Source organism: Quercus suber, unplaced genomic scaffold (assembly GCF_002906115.3).
Source record: "Quercus suber isolate HL8 unplaced genomic scaffold, Cork oak 2.0 scaffold_19, whole genome shotgun sequence".
In the NCBI taxonomy this organism is placed as follows: Eukaryota; Viridiplantae; Streptophyta; class Magnoliopsida; order Fagales; family Fagaceae; genus Quercus; species Quercus suber.
In genome coordinates, this window is record NW_027069484.1 from 570,340 (window position 1) to 588,836 (window position 18,497).

The 18,497-nt window shown below is 39.8% G+C and overlaps 3 protein-coding genes across 3 annotated transcripts; 2 read left to right on the forward strand and 1 right to left on the reverse strand.

Moving 5' to 3' along the window:
• Nucleotides 1-1,224: 1,224 nt before the first annotated feature.
• Nucleotides 1,225-1,924, forward strand: LOC112028009 (histone H3.2). The gene has a single exon (XM_065761633.1). The coding sequence runs from the start codon at nucleotides 1,327-1,329 to the stop codon at nucleotides 1,735-1,737; it is 411 nt and encodes a 136-aa protein (XP_065617705.1). The 5' UTR covers nucleotides 1,225-1,326; the 3' UTR covers nucleotides 1,738-1,924.
• Nucleotides 1,925-4,286: 2,362 nt separating this feature from the next.
• LOC112025536 (histone H3.2) lies at nucleotides 4,287-4,972 on the forward strand. The gene has a single exon (XM_065761629.1). It carries the CDS (start codon nucleotides 4,389-4,391, stop codon nucleotides 4,797-4,799), a length of 411 nt encoding a protein of 136 aa, XP_065617701.1. The 5' UTR covers nucleotides 4,287-4,388; the 3' UTR covers nucleotides 4,800-4,972.
• A 909-nt stretch (nucleotides 4,973-5,881) lies between these two features.
• Nucleotides 5,882-12,165, reverse strand: LOC136062721 (uncharacterized). Its single transcript, XM_065762157.1, has 6 exons — nucleotides 11,271-12,165; nucleotides 11,173-11,186; nucleotides 9,497-11,061; nucleotides 8,561-9,380; nucleotides 6,670-7,109; nucleotides 5,882-6,176 (listed from the first exon to the last, which is right to left on the reverse strand). The coding sequence occupies exons 1-6, from the start codon at nucleotides 12,163-12,165 to the stop codon at nucleotides 5,882-5,884; spliced, it is 4,029 nt and encodes a 1,342-aa protein (XP_065618229.1).
• Nucleotides 12,166-18,497: the final 6,332 nt, after the last annotated feature.

Below are 18,497 nucleotides of genomic sequence, written 5' to 3' on the forward strand. Positions count from 1 at the left end.
ACTTTCAATTTCCCACACTTTCCTAAGAAACAAACACAAACCCTAAACTAATTTCCCCAAAATGGCTCGTACCAAGCAAATCACTAGGAAATCAACTGGTGGCAAGGCCCCAAGGAAGCAGCTAGCAACCAAAGCATGCATGTGGTGAGGCTAGCAGATTGAGGTATTGCACACAACACAATAGTTCTAAATAATTGAGATTTAATGTTGAAAAAAACAACTTTAATCTAAACCATTGAATTAAAAAAAGAAGAAGAAAAGTTAAAAAGTAAGAGTAGTTGAATTTTTTATTTTTTGATGGGAATGGGGATAATTGCATTGGGTGCAATACCAACCCGATCCTAATTCGAGGTGAACAGAGTTTTTCCATTTTAGTGGGTTTATTAAATTGAATGAAAAAAAATAAGTAAAAGTAATTTGCATTAACCTCTTTTCTTTTTTCACACACACACATATATATTTGTATCGTTTCCTTTCTTTTATAGTTTGGGTAAAAATATATTTTAAAATGAAAGGGTTTCTTTTTTTTTTTTTTTTTGGGTGAAAAACCAAAATGAAATATTTTGTTAGAGAAGTTACAATGTGAAAATGCATTGAATTATTTATTGCATTTATATAAAAATCTGAATGGAAGCAGTGTTATTTCTTGGAATGTTTGATGAAGTCTAATTTTGTGAAACCTTAACGGATGATGGTATCATTTAATCTAAAAATTATTTGCAAATTTGCAAGTCTGACATGGTTGCTCTAAAGTCTAAATGTTATTTTTATTTTTACTATAATTTACTCTTTAACTAATTTATTATTTATCTGTGTTAAAATCTTTGAGGCCTTGGTCTGATCTTTTTTTAATGACCTAAGCTGCTTTCCTAAATTAAGAGAACCATAATTTAAATCCTCCATTTTCTAATCACTCTCGAATTAAAAGAAGGAAAAAGAATGAAATTGGGCTTGATGCTCTAACTATTTTGTGGACGTCTTGAAGGGTGAAGGCCCAACAAAAGATTTATAGAATTTTACCGCCAGTCCAAAAGGTTAAAAATTTCGGCGAATAGATTTCACAAACAAATCCTATTGGTCAATTCATAGTGCCACGGATTACGATCCGTGTCACTGTCCTCCAAACAAATCTACACCGTAGATTACTCGACCAAATCAACGTTCCAAATTCACTCTCTCTCAAACTTTCAAAAACTCCCGCCTCTCCAAAACCACATTACAAATACCCCCGAAACCCTTTGTCTTCACATCACAACAATCAAACTCACTTTCTCTTCACTTTTCCCTCATTTTCCCACCAACCAAACCGATCTTTCTCTTCTCCAAATGGCTCGTACCAAGCAAACCGCTCGTAAGTCCACCGGAGGCAAGGCGCCAAGGAAGCAGCTGGCAACAAAGGCTGCCAGGAAGTCAGCTCCGGCGACCGGAGGAGTGAAAAAGCCACACAGGTTCAGGCCCGGAACCGTGGCTCTGAGGGAGATCAGGAAGTACCAGAAGAGCACGGAGCTTCTGATCCGAAAGCTCCCGTTCCAGAGGCTGGTGAGAGAGATCGCTCAGGACTTCAAGACCGACCTCCGATTCCAGAGCAGCGCCGTCGCGGCTCTACAAGAAGCAGCCGAGGCTTACTTGGTCGGACTCTTCGAGGACACGAACCTGTGCGCCATTCATGCCAAGAGAGTGACCATCATGCCTAAGGATATCCAGCTCGCTAGGAGGATCAGAGGCGAGAGAGCTTAGAGAGTGAGAGAGAGAGAAAGTTGTTGTAGTTGATTTAGATCTGTGTTTAGGTTTTCGTTGTTTAGATCTGGAATCTCTGTTTTTATATCTTTGTTATGTTTGTGTAGAATTGTGGAAATCTAATATCTAATTAGATTGCTTTAGCTGTGTTCAATATCAATATTGATTTCTCGTTTTATATGGTTTATTATTGTGCTTTAGTTAATTGCGGTTTTTATTATCATTAAGGAATGGTTATTTTCAAATGAATTTGTGAACAGCGAGTGTAGTTATTTAATGATAAAGGGATTTGGAATTTGGGTAAAGTTGGTTGAATGGAACATGTTGGAAGTTAATTTTGAATTTATGTGGTACTGTAAAACAATTGGAGTTTACATAGAGACCTTTAAAACTGTGTTGTTGCTGATGCTTGTGTTTCATTGTGTTGGTTTCTAATGGCATTGGTTTGAATGTAATGTATCCCCCAAAAAGCGATTGTAAGTGTTTTAAACTAATGGTCTTGAATTGGGTCTCAACTCTCATGCCTGTTTTTGAAAAGGAGGTGAGAAGAGATACCCTGTTTTGGCAATTACTGATGTTTGGATATCACAGTCAAAGGGGGATTTGGTTTCAAGACTCGGCCACAATCGTAGTGGCAATCATAAGATTCATCACCGACTTGATTGGACAGTGTTTTGGTTTCATGCGTACTACATATTGTTCAAATAGGACAGTAGGAATGAAACACTCCTTTCTTCAATAGGACAGTGAGAATGAAACACTTCTTTCTTTAGTTGCAATTTTGACTATCATGTATCTTGGCTTGAATGTGTAGGTACTAAGTAGCATGACTTTTCTCTTTTGCTTGCAGGTGATCGGTGTTAATGGCTTGCATCCAGTACCAATAAGTGAGATAGGTGTAAGAAAATAAGAAACTAAAGGGTGAAATTGTTAAAGAGAAAAGAATAAAGAGGAGTAATTTGCACTAACCTCTTTTTTTTTTTTTTTTTTTTTATATATATAATTGATGCATACTTTACCAAAATGTTTTATGAAATCACACAATACTCCCAAACATTTCAAGGAATGACGCTTCTAGTTGAGATTTGTATAAATGAAACATATAAGTGCATGCCCTCCCACATTATTACTTCCCCAACACAAAATTTCATATCTAGAAATGATTTATAAGTTTTCAAGGGAGAGTGTCATATGTTCACAATCCTAAAGAAGAGTATCGTTTCCTTTCTTTCATAGTTTCATAGTTTGGGTAAAAATATTTTTAAAAAATGAAATATTTTGTTAGAGAAGTTACAGTGTAAAAATGCATTGACTTATCTATTGCATTTATATATAAATTTGAAAGGTGGAAGTGTTATTTCTAGGAACGTTTAAAGTAGTCTAATTTGGCAAAACTTTAATGGAGGATGGTATAATTTTTCAAAAAAATTAGTTGCAATTTTGCAAGTCTAGCATGGGTGCTCTAAATGGTATTGTTGTAGTTTAATGACAAGTTGATTTCCTAAAAGCATTCGCATAAGTTAGTGTAAAAATTCTTGTCTATTTTTGTATAAGAATTTACTTTATTTTAAATGCTCAATTTTCAAAACACCTTAAATCAAATTCTTTTTTTTATACTTGAGATACATAAACAAAGAATAAGCAATTAAATGCAAAATGAGTAGTGCTATTCTAAATTTACATGGTTACTGTTTACCTATTTTTACACAACAATTATCATCAACTCTTTTTTTTTTTTTAAATTCAAGATACGTAAACAAAGAATAAACAATTAAATGCAAAATGAGTAGTGCTATTCTAAATTTACATGGTTACTGTAGAAAATTTGTAAATTTATACAATTATACATGGATTGATGTGAGTCATTTTTTGGTAAAATTGTGTAAATTCTATACATTTTTTTTTATTATATACAAATTATTATGATGAATGCTCTAAAATAAGAGAACTAGAATTCGAAATTTCCAATCGCCATTTTCATCACTATCGATTGAAAGAAAAAAGAAAAAGAAAGAAAGGAAGAAAGAAATTGGGCTTGAGGCTCTGACTATTTTGGGGATATCTTGAAGGGTCCAAACTAATTGGGCCAACAAATTGTGAATTCGTCATATGCCCAAAACCCGAATTGAAAATTGAAATAGAAACTGTGACCGCCAATGTGTTCCCAAAATAAAATGAAAATCCAAGGGAATAGATGCGCTTGCAAGAAGGGGCAGCAACATGGCTGAGGAATTTGTTGTGTTTGATAATCTTCCTAATTGGGTGAGGTACTTCTGTTTGGTTTTCCCCTTAACCCAAAAAAAAAAAAAAAAAAAAAAATCCAAAAGATTTGTAGAATTTCACCGCCAGTCTAAAAGGTTAATAATAAATCCCGCGAATAGATTTCACAAACAAATCCTATTGGCCAAACCATAGTGCCACGGATTATAATCCGCGTCACTCTCCACCTAACAAATCTTCAGCGTACATTACTCCACCAAATCAACGCTCCAAATTCACTCTGTCTCAAACTTTCAAAACTCCCCAAAAATTTCACAATCTCCCGCTTCTCCAATTTCCCAAAAACCACGCTACAAATACTCCCAAACCCTTTCTCTTCACATCACAACAAAAAACCTCACTTTCCCTTCACTTTTCCCTCATTTCTCCAAATGGCCCGTACCAAGCAGACAGCTCGTAAGTCCACCGGAGGCAAGGCACCAAGGAAGCAACTCGCAACAAAGGCCGCTCGTAAGTCAGCTCCGGCGACCGGAGGAGTGAAAAAGCCACACAGGTTCAGGCCAGGAACGGTGGCTCTGAGAGAGATCAGGAAGTACCAGAAGAGCACGGAGCTTCTGATCCGAAAGCTCCCATTCCAGAGGCTGGTGAGAGAGATCGCTCAGGACTTCAAGACCGACCTCCGATTCCAAAGCAGCGCCGTCTCGGCTCTACAAGAAGCCGCCGAGGCTTACTTGGTCGGGCTCTTCGAGGACACCAATCTGTGCGCCATTCACGCCAAGAGAGTCACCATCATGCCCAAGGATATCCAGCTCGCTCGGAGGATCAGAGGCGAGAGAGCTTAAGATTAGATAGACGAGTTAGATCTTGAAAAGAAAAAACTACTACTTGTCATTTTTTTTTGATTAGGCGTTTGTGTAGTTTGTGATGATGTGAATCTGTTTTGGGTAAAACAATGTAATGGTTTTTAATGTTTGAATTTAGTGTTAGAAGAAAAAAATTGAAGTTTCGTGTTTTATATTGTGTTTTGTGTGTTTGACGAAATGTTTAAAAGATTGTTTTTAACGTGAATGTTTAGAGGCCTTTTATGTTGGGTTGATGTGAGGTTTTTTTAGTTAAACATAGGGCTTTTGATTAGATCTAGGATGTTATACTTAGAGATTAAATGGCCTTATATTTAGAGACTAAAATGGGACATTTCTTTGATACAATGCTCCATTGAATATTTGTTGCATAGAGAAAAAATAGAAGGAAATTTAAAAATATATAAAAATTTGCCAAGATCTGTGTCAAGCACAATCTTTTGACACATGGGAATCATAAGGTTCTGGCAAACTGGTTTACTTTGTCTTTGTGAACCTAAATTAACAATTGAATTTCTCTCTCTCTATTTTTTTTCATTGCAAAATGCTAACACCTTATCTTAAACTGGGTCTAGTTTTTTTTTTTTTTTTTTGAGAATCAAGACCTCGAAGAAATTTATTAATTAACCAAAATCAGTTACAAGAATATGATAAAGTTGTAGTGGAATATTTTTTATTCACACTGTGAGAGCATTAATATATCTTGCGTACTGAGCTAAACTATGAGTTAGAGAGTTGTCTGGTCTATAGTGTGCGAAAAAGAAATATAAAAAAAGTCTTTTAAGTTCTGCTTAACTAAGGAAATTAAATGGCCATAAGAAGAAAAGGATTCTTCCTTGTTTTGTAAGGTTAAAATAATCAACTCTGAATCTTGCTCGACAATAACAGAGGGTAGATGGAGTTCAAGGGCGAAAGTGATGGCTCTAACGGCTGCCATTGCTTCCACTTCATCTGAGGAAGATGGTAACCTGGTTTTTTCGGACATGGAGGCCATCACCCTTCCCTGATGATCACGAACAACAACTCCCAATCCAGCTTTGTCTGTCTCGCAGAATATGGCACCATCAAAGTTGATCTTGAGACTTGTCGGCGATGGAGGAGTCCAGCTGAGTTGCGGTCTTGTTACTGCACCTAACTGCACTTTTGGGATCGGTAGGGCTTGGGTAAAGTTCAGGAGGGTCTGTGAGGTTGAGATGACCACTTGTGAGAACGAAAATGGCTTGTTGAGAATTTCGGTGGGACCAAACCTTCCACACCAAGGTAGCAAAGAGAGCCGGGTTTTTGTTCTCCTCAAGCACGTAGCGCACCAGTTCGAAGAAGTTTGAGAACTTCTTTATGTTGAAGTAACGAAGAAGAAGCCTGAAAAGAAGCAGATTGAAGAGGAAGCATAAAACGATTGCGTAGTGATTAAACTAAACGCAACGTTTCATTTAAGAGCAAATGCACCAAACGCACCGTTTTGCTTAAGTGAATGGCTTCATCATAAATATAATGAAACGGTGCGCTTTGCCTTGCTCTAGGTTTCGTTTCAGTTGTGGACCTAAATTCAGTTAGTTAGTCTTAATAGAATTCGTAATTTTAAGGGAATTAGTTTTCAGATAGTTGGGTTTGTTAACTTAAGCAATTTAGGCAAACCCAGATTGTATATAAATAGATCAGTGAGCACGGATGGATTATTATGCAGAAACTATTGAAATTGAATACAAAAATCTTCTATTCATTCTCTCTCTCTTTTCTTTCTGTTTCTCTCTTACTTTCTTGTTCTTTCCCTCATTTTCTAGGGCTTTCCTTTCTCTGTGACTTTTAATTCTTTGTTGATTCAATTGGTGATAATCTTTAGAACTTAGATTACTTGTTCTTGAGTTTTTCTTCACTTTGTTCTTCGATGTAACCACATCGCTTCAGCCTCCCACATGGCAGACAATTCTTGGCAGTCCCACAATGCATGATGGACATCTTCAGTGGCCATGTGACAATGATCACATACATCCTCGGCAATAACCTTCGAGCAACCAGATTCTTCTTCATCGGAATCGCTTCTCTGCTAGCTCTCCACAAGAAGTTCTTAACCTTATTTGGCTTAACCTTATTTGGCACTGCTAGGCTCCATAGCTTTTTCCAAACACTTTGACCATCACCTTGATTAGAGAAAACTGGCAAAGGCAAAGTTTTTTCTTTTGCTAGGAAGTTATATCCGGATTTAACCGAATAGATACCATTTGCTGTATGAGGCCAAACAAGCTTGTCTTCGTCGTAGTTGGAGCTATGTGGAATCTTGAGAATAAGGTCCACCTCCAACGGAGCAAAGTAACCTTAGATGATTTCTAAATCCCAGGTTCTGGATTGCTGGTCTATAAGGGTGTCCACTGTGGCTTCATGCATAGTGATTGTTCTAAGTTCTAACCAAATGTTACTTTGATGCTAAATTGATTCAAAGAAAATTGGCTTAGTGCATGACGTGGGATGTTAACCCTCATAATTCCTAGGGATTGCATAATCGATTGACAACAGTGATTTATCAAGTCTAAAAAATTGACATGTGTCCTGACTTAATATCACCTAACATATTTAATGTACTATTTATGGTTTCGTGTGTTTGATGATTTTGGAGTAGGACAGATGTCAATTTTATAAGATGCCACATAACCCAATTGGAGGAATTCCTTCAAGTTGGGTAACCTGGGTTGAATGCAAAGTCTATTCAATTGCGAATACTTTGGTCGCAACTAAAACAGATTTGGATTAAAAAAGAAGTGCAATGTAATTAACTTAGTTTTGAGTGATTCAATATTCAAATGGCACGAAACATTACAATTCGAATCTTAAAGACAATACCGTGTCTTGTACTAGGAATCTACCTCTTGTATTATCATTTGTTTCTTTTGGGGATGAATAAAAGATAATGATTCCGTATTTAAAAGTTAATACAAGTTTTTAAAGCAAAATCATTTGATAAGCAATTTAATTCTGGCTTTAAAGGCAACTATGACCAAGTTTTTGCTTATCACAACCATTGCATACACCGGGAGTCACATAAAAGTATATTAGAGCAAAATCATTTGATAAGCAATTTGATTCTGGCTTTAAAAGCAACTATGACCAAGTTTTTGCTTATCACAACCATTGCATACACCGGGAGTCACATAAAAGTATATTAGAAAATTGGTAACTTTTCGTGCTCATCTAGACCGCAAGTTACATAAAATATATGGTAGCTAAATACTAAGTCACGATCATTGACTCTGATAGTCAGTCAAGACAACTTTAGAAAAAACTGGAGAAACTCTTAGGTTTGTTTTGCTGTACAGAAAATATTTTCAGCATTTTATTGTGTTTGTTTCATTGTAAAATGTTGATCAAACTGAGAAAATTTTCAATTGATTGTAAAATACTTTACTTGGTAAATCATTTTACAAAAATATGTACAATGTAACAAACATCCTCTCATTTAGTGGCTGGGACTATCAATTTGGTGGTAGAAAGCGTAGATGGTTGGTAGGAGGCACCCGTTTTAGTGGTTAGTATTTCGAAAATTGTATTCCACTCCAAACACCTAGAAATATTTTGATTAAAATGCTTTAATCAAAAATATAATAAAAACATTTTATAGTAAAAACAAATATAACTCTACCTAATGAGTGACTTCTTTTTTTTTTTTTTTGATAGCCAAACTCATTGAAATTTCATTAATAGGGGCAACAGCCCATTGGAGCTACATCCAAGAGCACTTGGTTTACAATTACAGGGGGGGTGTCTTCCACCCAAATAACAGTATCTGAAACTAATTTCGCATTCCTAGCCAACTGATGGGCAGCAACATTGCTATTCCTACTAGCATACTTTGCTTCCCAATCCTTAAAACTTTGGAGCAAACTTACAGAGCTTTGAACCACTTTTTGGATAGAGCTTGGGGGCTGATTTACGCCTGATAGAGCAGACATTACTGTCATGGAATCACCTTCCACAACCACTTCTCTAAGGCCTAAATCCCTTGCTAGTATAATCCCTTCCTCGGTTGCCTTGGCTTCCACCTCCAACGCCCCCAAGGGTAGAAGCAGTTTCTTTGACATTGCTCCCATAATTTGCCCTCTATCATTTCTGATAACTACTCCTATCCCGCAGCAGTGGGGGTCTCTAAAAATTGCTCCATCCACATTGATTTTGTACCACCCCGATTTTGGAGGGCGCCAAGGAGGCCTAGCTTGAGGAGGCTGATTTTGGGGCTTCGGGTTGGACAAATAATTCTGTTTATATTCTTCAACCAATCTGCTTGCTTCAACAGCAATGCTCTTCGCTTGCTTGCTCCTCCCTTCATGTTTCATCGCATTTCTATTCTTCCACACACACCAAGCAGTAGTTGCAAAGAGCTCCCAGTCAAAATCATTTGGCTTCTCCAACAAATTCCACACCATATCAATGAAATCACCTTGAGGCGATAAGCCATTTGGCAGCTTGATACCTGAATGTTTCCAAACCTCTGCCGCTGTTTTGCATCCCCATAGAGCATGGCCGGAGGTCTCCCTTTCTCCACAGAAAACACAATCCTCCTTCACAGCCAACTTCCTATTTTTCAAACAGTGGTTCGTTGGAGAATGTTTTTGCTTGATCGCCACATGAAATGTTTAATTTTGCTTGGGCAATTCAAACTCCAAATCTTCTTCCACAATTTCTTCATTTGCCTACTTTCTGAACAATCTCCCCCATCACATTTGTGTTTCTCCTTTAGTACTTTAACTGCCACTCCGTAAGCACTCTTAACTGAGAAATCTCCGTTTTTGGTCCACGCCCATGATTGGGAGTCTTCTGTCATGCTCGGACTGAGAGGGATTCCCAGGATTGTTTCCGCTTCATGATGCAGAAATGTGGCTCTCACCTTTTCAATGTTCCAACAACCTCGGTCAAAATCAATCAGTTCTTCAACCTTCTCTAGCTGTACCTCATGGTTTCTTGGGCTTACTACCTTGAAAGTATCCGCTGTTGGCAGCCATCTATCATTATATATGTTCACCATTTTCCCATTACCCACATTCCACCTTAAGCCTTTCTCAATAATGTCTCTTGCCGCAACAACACTCCTCCAAACATAAGAGGGATTTCTTCCCAATTGGGCATCCATAAAAGATACTTTGGCAAAATGTTTTGCTTTAAACACACTATGGAGCAAGGAGTTTGGGTTCTTCAGGATCCGCCACCCTTGTTTTGCTAACAAGGCCAAATTGAAGGCCTTTAGGTCCTTAAAACCCATTCCCCCCTCAGATTTTTTATTACAAAGCTTTTCCCACGACACCCAAGCCAACTTTCTCTCCTTCTCTTTTTGACCCCACCAAAAATTTCTTACCAAAGCGTTTAACTCCGAGCATAACGAGTCAGAGAGGAGGAAACAACTCATTGTGTAGGTGGGGGTTGCTTGGGCCACCGCTTTTATGAGGATTTCTCTTCCCACATTGGAGAGGAGTTTTCCTTTCCAACTTGCAATTCTTCTACTCACTTGGTCTTTTATCCGACTAAGAGCTTTCTTCTTTCCCCTACCTACCATAGGAGGCAGCCCAAGGTATCGTTCATGTTGTTGTATTATTTGTGCTCCAAATAGATTCTTTACTTCCTCTTGAGTCTCCCTTGAAGTATTTTTGCTAAAGAATAGCGAGGTTTTTTCTTTGTTTAATTTCTGCCCCGAATTAACCTCGTAATCCTTTAGAATCTTCATAACTCGGTTGCCTTCCTCCTTTGTCGCTTTGCAAAAAATTATGCAATCATCTGCAAACAGGAGGTGTGATATCTGTGGTGCCTTTCTGCACACCGAGATCCCTTTTATTTTCCCCATACTGGCTTCCCTCCTCAGCATTGCTGACAAACCTTCCGCACAAATTAAAAATAGATATGGTGAAATGGGATCACCTTGCCGTAGGCCTCTTGTTGGTATGATTCTGCCCTTCGGTTCCCCATTAATAAGGACTGAGAAGGCCACTGATTTGACACACATCATAGATAGGGAGATCCATCTTTCCTGGAAGCCCATTTTCCTCATCACTTCCTCAAGGTACGCCCACTCTACTCTATCGTATGCCTTACTCATGTCGAGCTTAACTGCCATCAACCCCTCCTTCCCCTTCCTTTTTTGCTTTATGCGGTGCATGGTCTCATATGCAATGAACACATTGTCTGTGATCTGCCTCCCTGGCACAAATGCACTTTGCTCTTCGCTTATTACCTCGGGGAGAATTTTCTTTAACCTGTTGGCAAGTACCTTGGAAATAATCTTGTAAATTACATTACATAAGCTTATGGGTCTAAATTCTGAAATTTTTTGTGGGCATTTAACCTTAGGGATTAAACATATATATGTTTCATTAAGAACCTGAGGCATCCTACCTAAGTTTAAAATATTCAGAACACAATTAATAACAGAACAACCCACCACATCCCAGTACTTTTGATAAAAAATTGGGGGCATACCGTCTGGTCCAGGTGCTTTTGTCGGATGCATTTGATTTAGGGCCTTTTTGACTTCATCTTCCCGAAACTTCTCTAACAGCTTGCTGTTCATCTCTGTTGTGATTCTTGAGGTGACTCCCTCTACTTTGACTTCATGATTACTGGGTTGTTCAGAGCTGTACACCTCTGCAAAGTAGTCTAGAATCATTTGTTCAATCTCCTCTTGTTCCTCATGCCATCTACCGTCCAACCCCCTCAGTCCCTCAATCCTGTTTTTCCTTTGCCTTTGAGTAGCCGTGGCATGAAAAAACTTAGTATTACGATCCCCATGCTTCAGCCATAATGCCCTTGATCGCTGGTTCCACATCACTTCTTCTCTTGTCAAGCACTCATTTATTTCCTTCCTCAGTTCCTGGATTTCGTCTGCTGTTTCATGGAGCAAGTTGAGCGATTCAAGCTGTTTAAGTCTTTCTTGCTTCTGCTTTAGCATTTTATTAACATTACCGAATACATCCTGGTTCCATCTTTGGAGGTGATTTTGACAATTCATAATTCTGTCATGAATTTGTGTGTCTGGGCTTACCATGAGCGGATCCCACGCCCTTTCTATGATTTCTTTACACCTTTCATCACGAGTCCACATTTCCTCAAAGAAAAACCTCCTCCTCTTAGGCTTCAACCGACCTCTTTTTTCAACCATCAAGGCAAGAAGACAATGATCCGATGCAGAGGTAGACACATGATGTACCACTGCCTCAGGGAACATAGCTCTCCAACCTTCATTAGCTACCACACGATCAAGCCTTAATCGAGTTCTCTGGTTTCCTAATCTTTCATTACACCAAGTGAAGCTTTGCCCTACAAACCCCAGGTCTGAGAGACCACATTGCCAAAGACACTCTCTTAATGCTCTCATTTAATCGGCATCCCTGTCCAACCACCCCTGCTTTTCTTCCGGATGGGTGATTTCATTGAAATCCCCAAATATAACCCACGGCATATGACATTGCTCATTCAAAGTTTCTATTAATTTCCAAGACACGTACCTTTTGTTAGTATCAGGTTGCCCATAAAATCCGGTTGCTCTCCACGGTGGCTTCCCGCATTCGCCATGAACCGTCACATCTATATGAGAATTAGAGCAACTCTTGAACCTGATGTCCATCCCCTCTTTCCAAATCATAGCCAGTCCACCGCTACGCCCATCGCTTGGTACCGAAATGCCTTGCGTGAGCTGAAGCTTTTGTTGAATACCTTTAACTTTGTTCCGATTTGCTTTCGTCTCCGCCAAGAATACTAGGATCGGCTTCTTCTCTTTCACCTCGTCGGTGAGAGTCCGAACCACCGGGGATGATCCAAGGCCCCGGCAATTCCAAGCCAAGACTGTCATTGGGCTCGGCGGCGCTGCCCAGCAGCCGCCGCCACTCCGCCATCCACTTGTTCATCTCTCTTTTGGATTTTGTAGGGTTGCTCAGTGAGTTCTTTTGTTCTGCGTTCTGTCGTTTCTTCCTCCAGTTCAGCCACTGACGTTGAACTTTCTCTTTTATCATGTTTTGGACCATGCCCCACCTCATTATCTTTTGCATGGGCTTCTCTAGCCAACCTCTTCCAATGCCCACTCTTTGGGCCTAATTTCTCTGCTACCCAGCCCATCTCCTTGTTATAAAGCATTGCTATTGGGCCTAACTCTTCAGCGTTGCTTTTTATAATTTCCTTTGGCCCATCACCCACCTGGCCTTGCTCTGTTTTGAAAACAAAATTTATATCCTCCCCTTGACTAGTCGTTGTCTCCCACAGCATCGTCTCCTCTGTCTCTCTTTGCTTTTCAGAATCTTCTTTGCTTTCTATTCTTAGGATAGGAAGCTTTTTGTCTGGGGTTGAGGTACCATGGTTGACCTCCCTATTTTCATGCAAGTTTTCCATGCGCTCCTTCTCCAATGAAGTTTTATTTGTCTCTTCCCTTCTGATACTCTTTCCCATGTGACTTGTAGCTGCCCTCGATTCTCGTCCAACCACCAATGAGCCCCTCGGCGTTTGTGCTTCATCGGTCACGCCGCTCTGGTTTCCATCATCGGGATTCCTAGGCTTTTCTGGCTGATCATTGCTGCTCATCTTCTCTCTAAAGCTTCTTTTGATGATATCTCCCCTCATCCATGGTCCATATTGGAGCTCCTTTGAATCCACAAGGTTTGTCGAATCCAAGGAGGTCGGACAGTCTCTTAGATCGTGGCTTAACAGTCCACAGTTATAGCAGAAATTTGGAAGCCTTTCATACTTGAATATGACCCATCTTTTCTCGTCTTCCTCGATAGCCACTTTCTTCCCTCGTACTAGTTTCTTGGTGACATCCATATTGATCCTAACTCTTAAGCATTTCCCCCAATGAACACCACTGTCTGATGCTTCCACCTCCATAACCTCTCCTAAAGCTTTTCCTAGTGCCAGACCTGTTTCCCTTGTTCTGCTCTTCAGTGGCAAATTGTGAATCTGTACCCAAAATGGAGATTTCGTCAATGATATTTTCTGAGGTACCTGTTCTCCAACAAAATCGTGTAGAAGAATCAGTTGCTTCTCATAGCTCCACGGACTCATCTCCAGCACCTTTTTCTTGTCCTTTTCATCTCCAAAATCCACCATGTATAATTCCTCTTCTATCTCCATGATTTGCACCCCTTTATTGAGCTTCCACATCATTCTTAAGTTTTTCCGTAGAGCATCCAACATGATACTTTTCCGAGAGAGTATTTTCATCACTAAGCAGTTTTTACCTCGCTCCTTAGCTGCCTTCGTGCTATTACTTCCTAGGACAATCTTCTCATCCTCCTCCTCTGTGAGAGATAATCTCTGCCATAGCACTTCCAGGTTCTCTGCCATCACTACGTTTTCTTTAACAGACCTCACCTAGAGGGAGGTCACCTCAAACTCTTACAAGGGGGGACCTGCAAGACGTTTACTGCTTCTACATGCACAGCATGAGAGCACTAATGAGTGACTTCTTAGTTCTCACATAGGCACACTCTTATTTCGTGATCTCAGTCACAATCATTGCAACAAATAATGGCAGGTCGCCGATTCTATAAAAAAAGAAAAGAAAAGAAAAAGTATAAAGACAAGCAACTGAAATACATGAAACAGGAAAGTAAAAAGAAGGAAAATTGTATCGAAGTAAACCTACTTTCACCCATAGAGAAAAGAAAAAAACTAGTATAAAATGTAGTTGTTGTTAAGGATTAAACAAATATATTCTTGTCAAGTTAGCAGTATATAAGGGCTTAGCTCACACAGTTAACATGCAAATCTTAATAGTATTCACATTAAGGGTTTTAGAAATGTTAGCATTTAACATCTGAAAAACCAACTTTATAGTATCAAGTGCAATGGAGAAGCTTTTTGATATGTGGGGGAAGTTCTCTTTGTTAGAAAGTGAAGGAAGCAAGTATCAGGTCCGAGACGAACTCTTGGGGGAGGAATATTTAATTGCAGCAAGGTTTTTCATAGGGAGGGCTATTAGTATTGAGGCTGTCGCTTGAACTTTTAGATTGGTGGGGTGAACGAAAATGGGTTTTGAAGTCCAGGACATGGGAAATCATAGGGTGTTGTTTGTTTTTACCAGTGAAGAAGATGTAGATCGGGTTATGCAGGCTGAACCATGGTCGTTTATAAACACCTTGTGGCCTTGAAACGGGTAGAGAAGAATACTCCCATCTAGAATGTGGTCTTTGATAAAACAAGCTTTTGGATTCAGGTTCACGACATTCCGATCCGCAGCGCCTCGATGGATATGGCGAAGGAAATTGTCTCCCTAGCTGGTGAGGTGGTGGAGGATGTTTTTGATGAGGGGCAGCAAGACAAGTACAATTTCATGAGACTTCGGGTCACCATAGATATCACAAAACCTTTATGTTGAGGGCAGAGAATTACTATGGCAAGAGGTATGGATGGGTGGGGTAGTTTCAAATATGAGTAGCTTCCTATCATCTGCTATGGGTGTGTTAGGCTTACTCATATTGATAGGGACTGCAATTCAGGGGCGAAGATAAAAGGTCCACAGAATGTAAGGGATAAGCAGTTCGGGTCATGGCTTCATGCAACAACCCCACATCCATCAAGGAAGAGTGTGATCCAAGTTGAGGGGTACGACGAAGATAGTGGTGATGAAGGTGTCGTTGACATAGGAATTAACGCGAATGATTAGAGGGGAGACCTGAATGCTGGTGTCACGAAAGACGGGCAGTGCAGGAAGTGAGGAGGGGCGGCAGAGCATACCTGCCATGGAGGAGAGTTGACTAGGAAGCTCCTTTCCAACAAAGACTGAGTTTTAAGGAAATGATTATGGAAGGTACGGAAATTACGGGGGTCAATGGTCCCAGGGAAGCAAATCGGGTGACTGTTAGCATTGATTCAGAGGTATCTTTTGAAGCGCAATTAGAGGAGATAGATAATGATCTGGCTAGGTTTGAAACCCTGGGGGGAAGCGTAGAGGAGGGACTGGCCAGCATGCATCCTTTGGGGCTAAATGGGCCTGGTCAAATGGGCTAACAAGGTATTAATGCTAGGCCTATTGACTTCAACAAGGACTAGGTCTGATTTGGGGCTGTAAAAGGCAGAGGAAGGGTCTAAGGGCCAATCAATAAAGGGAAGAGTGAGGTTAAAAGATAGCCCATGTTGCTGAAAAGAAACTTACATGAATTTTTAGAAAGAGAGGATCAGGTAGAATGCTACCAAAAGAAAAGGACTGTGACAGATAGTGAGATATCGGTGGAGGTTGGTTCCCAGCCCCGTCGGACACAATGAATCTTTTAGCATGGAGTTGCCAGGGGCTTGGGAACCGCCGTGTATAACGAGAGGTTGGTGACATTATACAAGCTCAAGATCCCACGATTGTATTTCCCTCAGAAACATGGTCAAGTAAGTCACAAATGGAATAGATTAAAAATAAGTTAGAATTTGATGGTTTGTTCACTGTCCATAGTGATTGGTGGGGCGGTGGACTGGCTCTTATGCGGAAAGGTAGAGATACGGTGTGGGTGGATAGCTTCTCAAAGTATTATATTGATGTTATAGTGAATGGTAGTTTGGATAGTGCGTGGAGAATGACAGGATTTTTTGGAGAACTTGTTACTATTATCGGAGTGAGGGGTGGGACATGCTGAGGATGCTGAGTTCAAAACCAAAGCTTCCATGCTGTTGTGTTGGTGATTTTAATGAGCTTTTGGAGGTAAGTGATAAAAGAGGTGGTGCACCACGCCCTCATTCACAAATACAGATGTTTAGGGAAGTGTTGGATCATTGCGCCTTTGTGGACCGTGGTTATTCGGGGCCGGATTTCACTTGGCATGGCTGGAGGAGAGGGGAACTGATTTGGGAGAGGTTAGACCATGGGGTGGCAAACTATGAATGGATAGCATGTTTTCTTACGGCTAGGGTACAACATCTGCACTGTTATACATCAGACCATAGACCGATTGTGCTATATTTGAACTCGAATGGTGAGAAACAAAAGTGGAGAAGAAAACCTTTTAGGTTCGAATCTATGTGGGTGGCTAATCCAGGTTGTAAAGTCGTGATTAATGATACTTGGGCTGATTCGGTGGTGGGAAATCCCATGTTTGCTGCCACAACGAAATTGAAGAAGTGTTAGAAGAGACTGAAGAAGTGGAGCAAAGAGACTTTTGGAAGCATTAAGAAACGGATAAAGGAGACAAGAGAGAGACTGTGGGTGGCCGAAGAGACATCAGTGAGAAGTGGGGTTCATCAGGATGTTAACAACATCAAAAAAGAGCTGAATAAACTATTACAAAAGGAAGAGAAGATGTGGCAGCAGAGATCACGAGTGCAATGGCTTGAGAGTGGGGATAAGAACATGAAGTTTTTTGATGTGATTGCTACACTAAGGAAGAGGCAGAACTTCATTAAAGGGTTGTGGGATGAGAAGGAAGTTTGGCAGAATGATGAGCATATTTTTTCGGGTTTGCTGGTTGGTTTTTATGAGAAGTTGTTTGCCTCCTCTAATCCTCAGAGTATGGATTGGATTTTCAATAGAGTACAAGAGGTGGTGACTGATAGTATGAGGACTAAGTTGGCACAAGCATACACAGTGGGTGAGGTAGAGAAGGCAATCAAAGATATGGCTCTTTTGAAAGCTTCGAGTCTAGATGGGATGCCTCCTCTTTTCTATCACATGTATTGGTCGGATATAGGTATGGACATTACCCAGGCTATTCTTTCATGTCCGAATTTTGGCTCCTTGTTAAAATCTATAAACCATACCATTATCACTTTAATCCCGAAAGTAAAATACCTGGAAAGAGTGTCTGAATTTTGACCTATTAGTATATGTAATGTAATTTACAAGATTATAAGTAAGGTCATTGCTAATTGTCTTAAACCTACTCTTAATGATATTATATTGGAGTCCCAGAGTGCTTTTATTGCTGATAGGCTTATTACTGATAATGTCCTTACTGCTTTTGAGTCTTTGCATCATATGAAAACTAATTGTATAGGGAAGACAGGTTTCATGGCGCTAAAACTAGATATGAGTAATGCCTATGATAGGGTGGAATGGTGTTTTTTGGAGAAAATCCTGTTGAAGATGGGTTTTTAAGAGTCTTGGGTTACTTTGGTTATGGAAAGCATTACCACAGTGACTTATTCTATATTGGTTAATAGGGAGCCAAAGGGATTGATCACTCCTACTAGGGGATTAAGGCAGGGTGACCTCCTATCACTTTACCTTTTTCTCTTTTGTGCAGAGGGGTTGAATGCTATACTTAGGCAAGCTATGGAGAATGGTGACATACATGGTTTCTCTATTTGTAGAAATGGCCCAAAACTTACCGATCTATTCTTTGCAGATGATTGTCTATTATTTTGTAGATCAACCTTGGAGGAGTGTTAGAAGATCCAACAGATTCTAGCCTATTATGAGGAGGCAATGGGCCAAGTGGTTAATAAGGATAAGAACACTCTCTCTTTTAGCAAAAACACAAGTGTGCAATCCCAGGAAGCTATAAAAAACTCCCTAAATGTACTAGTAATCCAACACTATAAGAAATACTTGGGATTATCTTCTTTCATAGGGAGGTCAAAGAAAGCTTGCTTCACTCAAATAAAAGAAAGGATTAGGTCCATGATGCAAGGGGGAAGGAGAAGCTCCTCTCACAAGCAGGAAAGGAGATCATGATTAAGGCGGTCATCCAGTCTATCCCTACTTACTTAATGAGTGTGTTTCAGTTGCCAACAAGC

What these genes read in the sequence shown, in the direction of transcription:
- LOC112028009 (XM_065761633.1), top strand. Translation starts at nt 1,327, where the DNA reads ATGGCTCGTACCAAGCAAACCGCTCGTAAGTCCACCGGAGGCAAGGCG.
- LOC112025536 (XM_065761629.1), top strand. Translation starts at nt 4,389, where the DNA reads ATGGCCCGTACCAAGCAGACAGCTCGTAAGTCCACCGGAGGCAAGGCA.
- LOC136062721 (XM_065762157.1), bottom strand. Translation starts at nt 12,165, where the DNA reads ATGAGAGCATTAAGAGAGTGTCTTTGGCAATGTGGTCTCTCAGACCTG. An exon ending in GGAGATTGTTCAGAAAGTAG is followed by an intron (nt 9,381 to 9,496) that starts GCAAATGAAGAA and finishes TTTGAAAAATAG; the next exon opens with GAAGTTGGCTGTGAAGGAGG. An exon ending in GGGTGGAAGACACCCCCCCT is followed by an intron (nt 7,110 to 8,560) that starts GTAATTGTAAAC and finishes GCTCCGTTGGAG; the next exon opens with GTGGACCTTATTCTCAAGAT.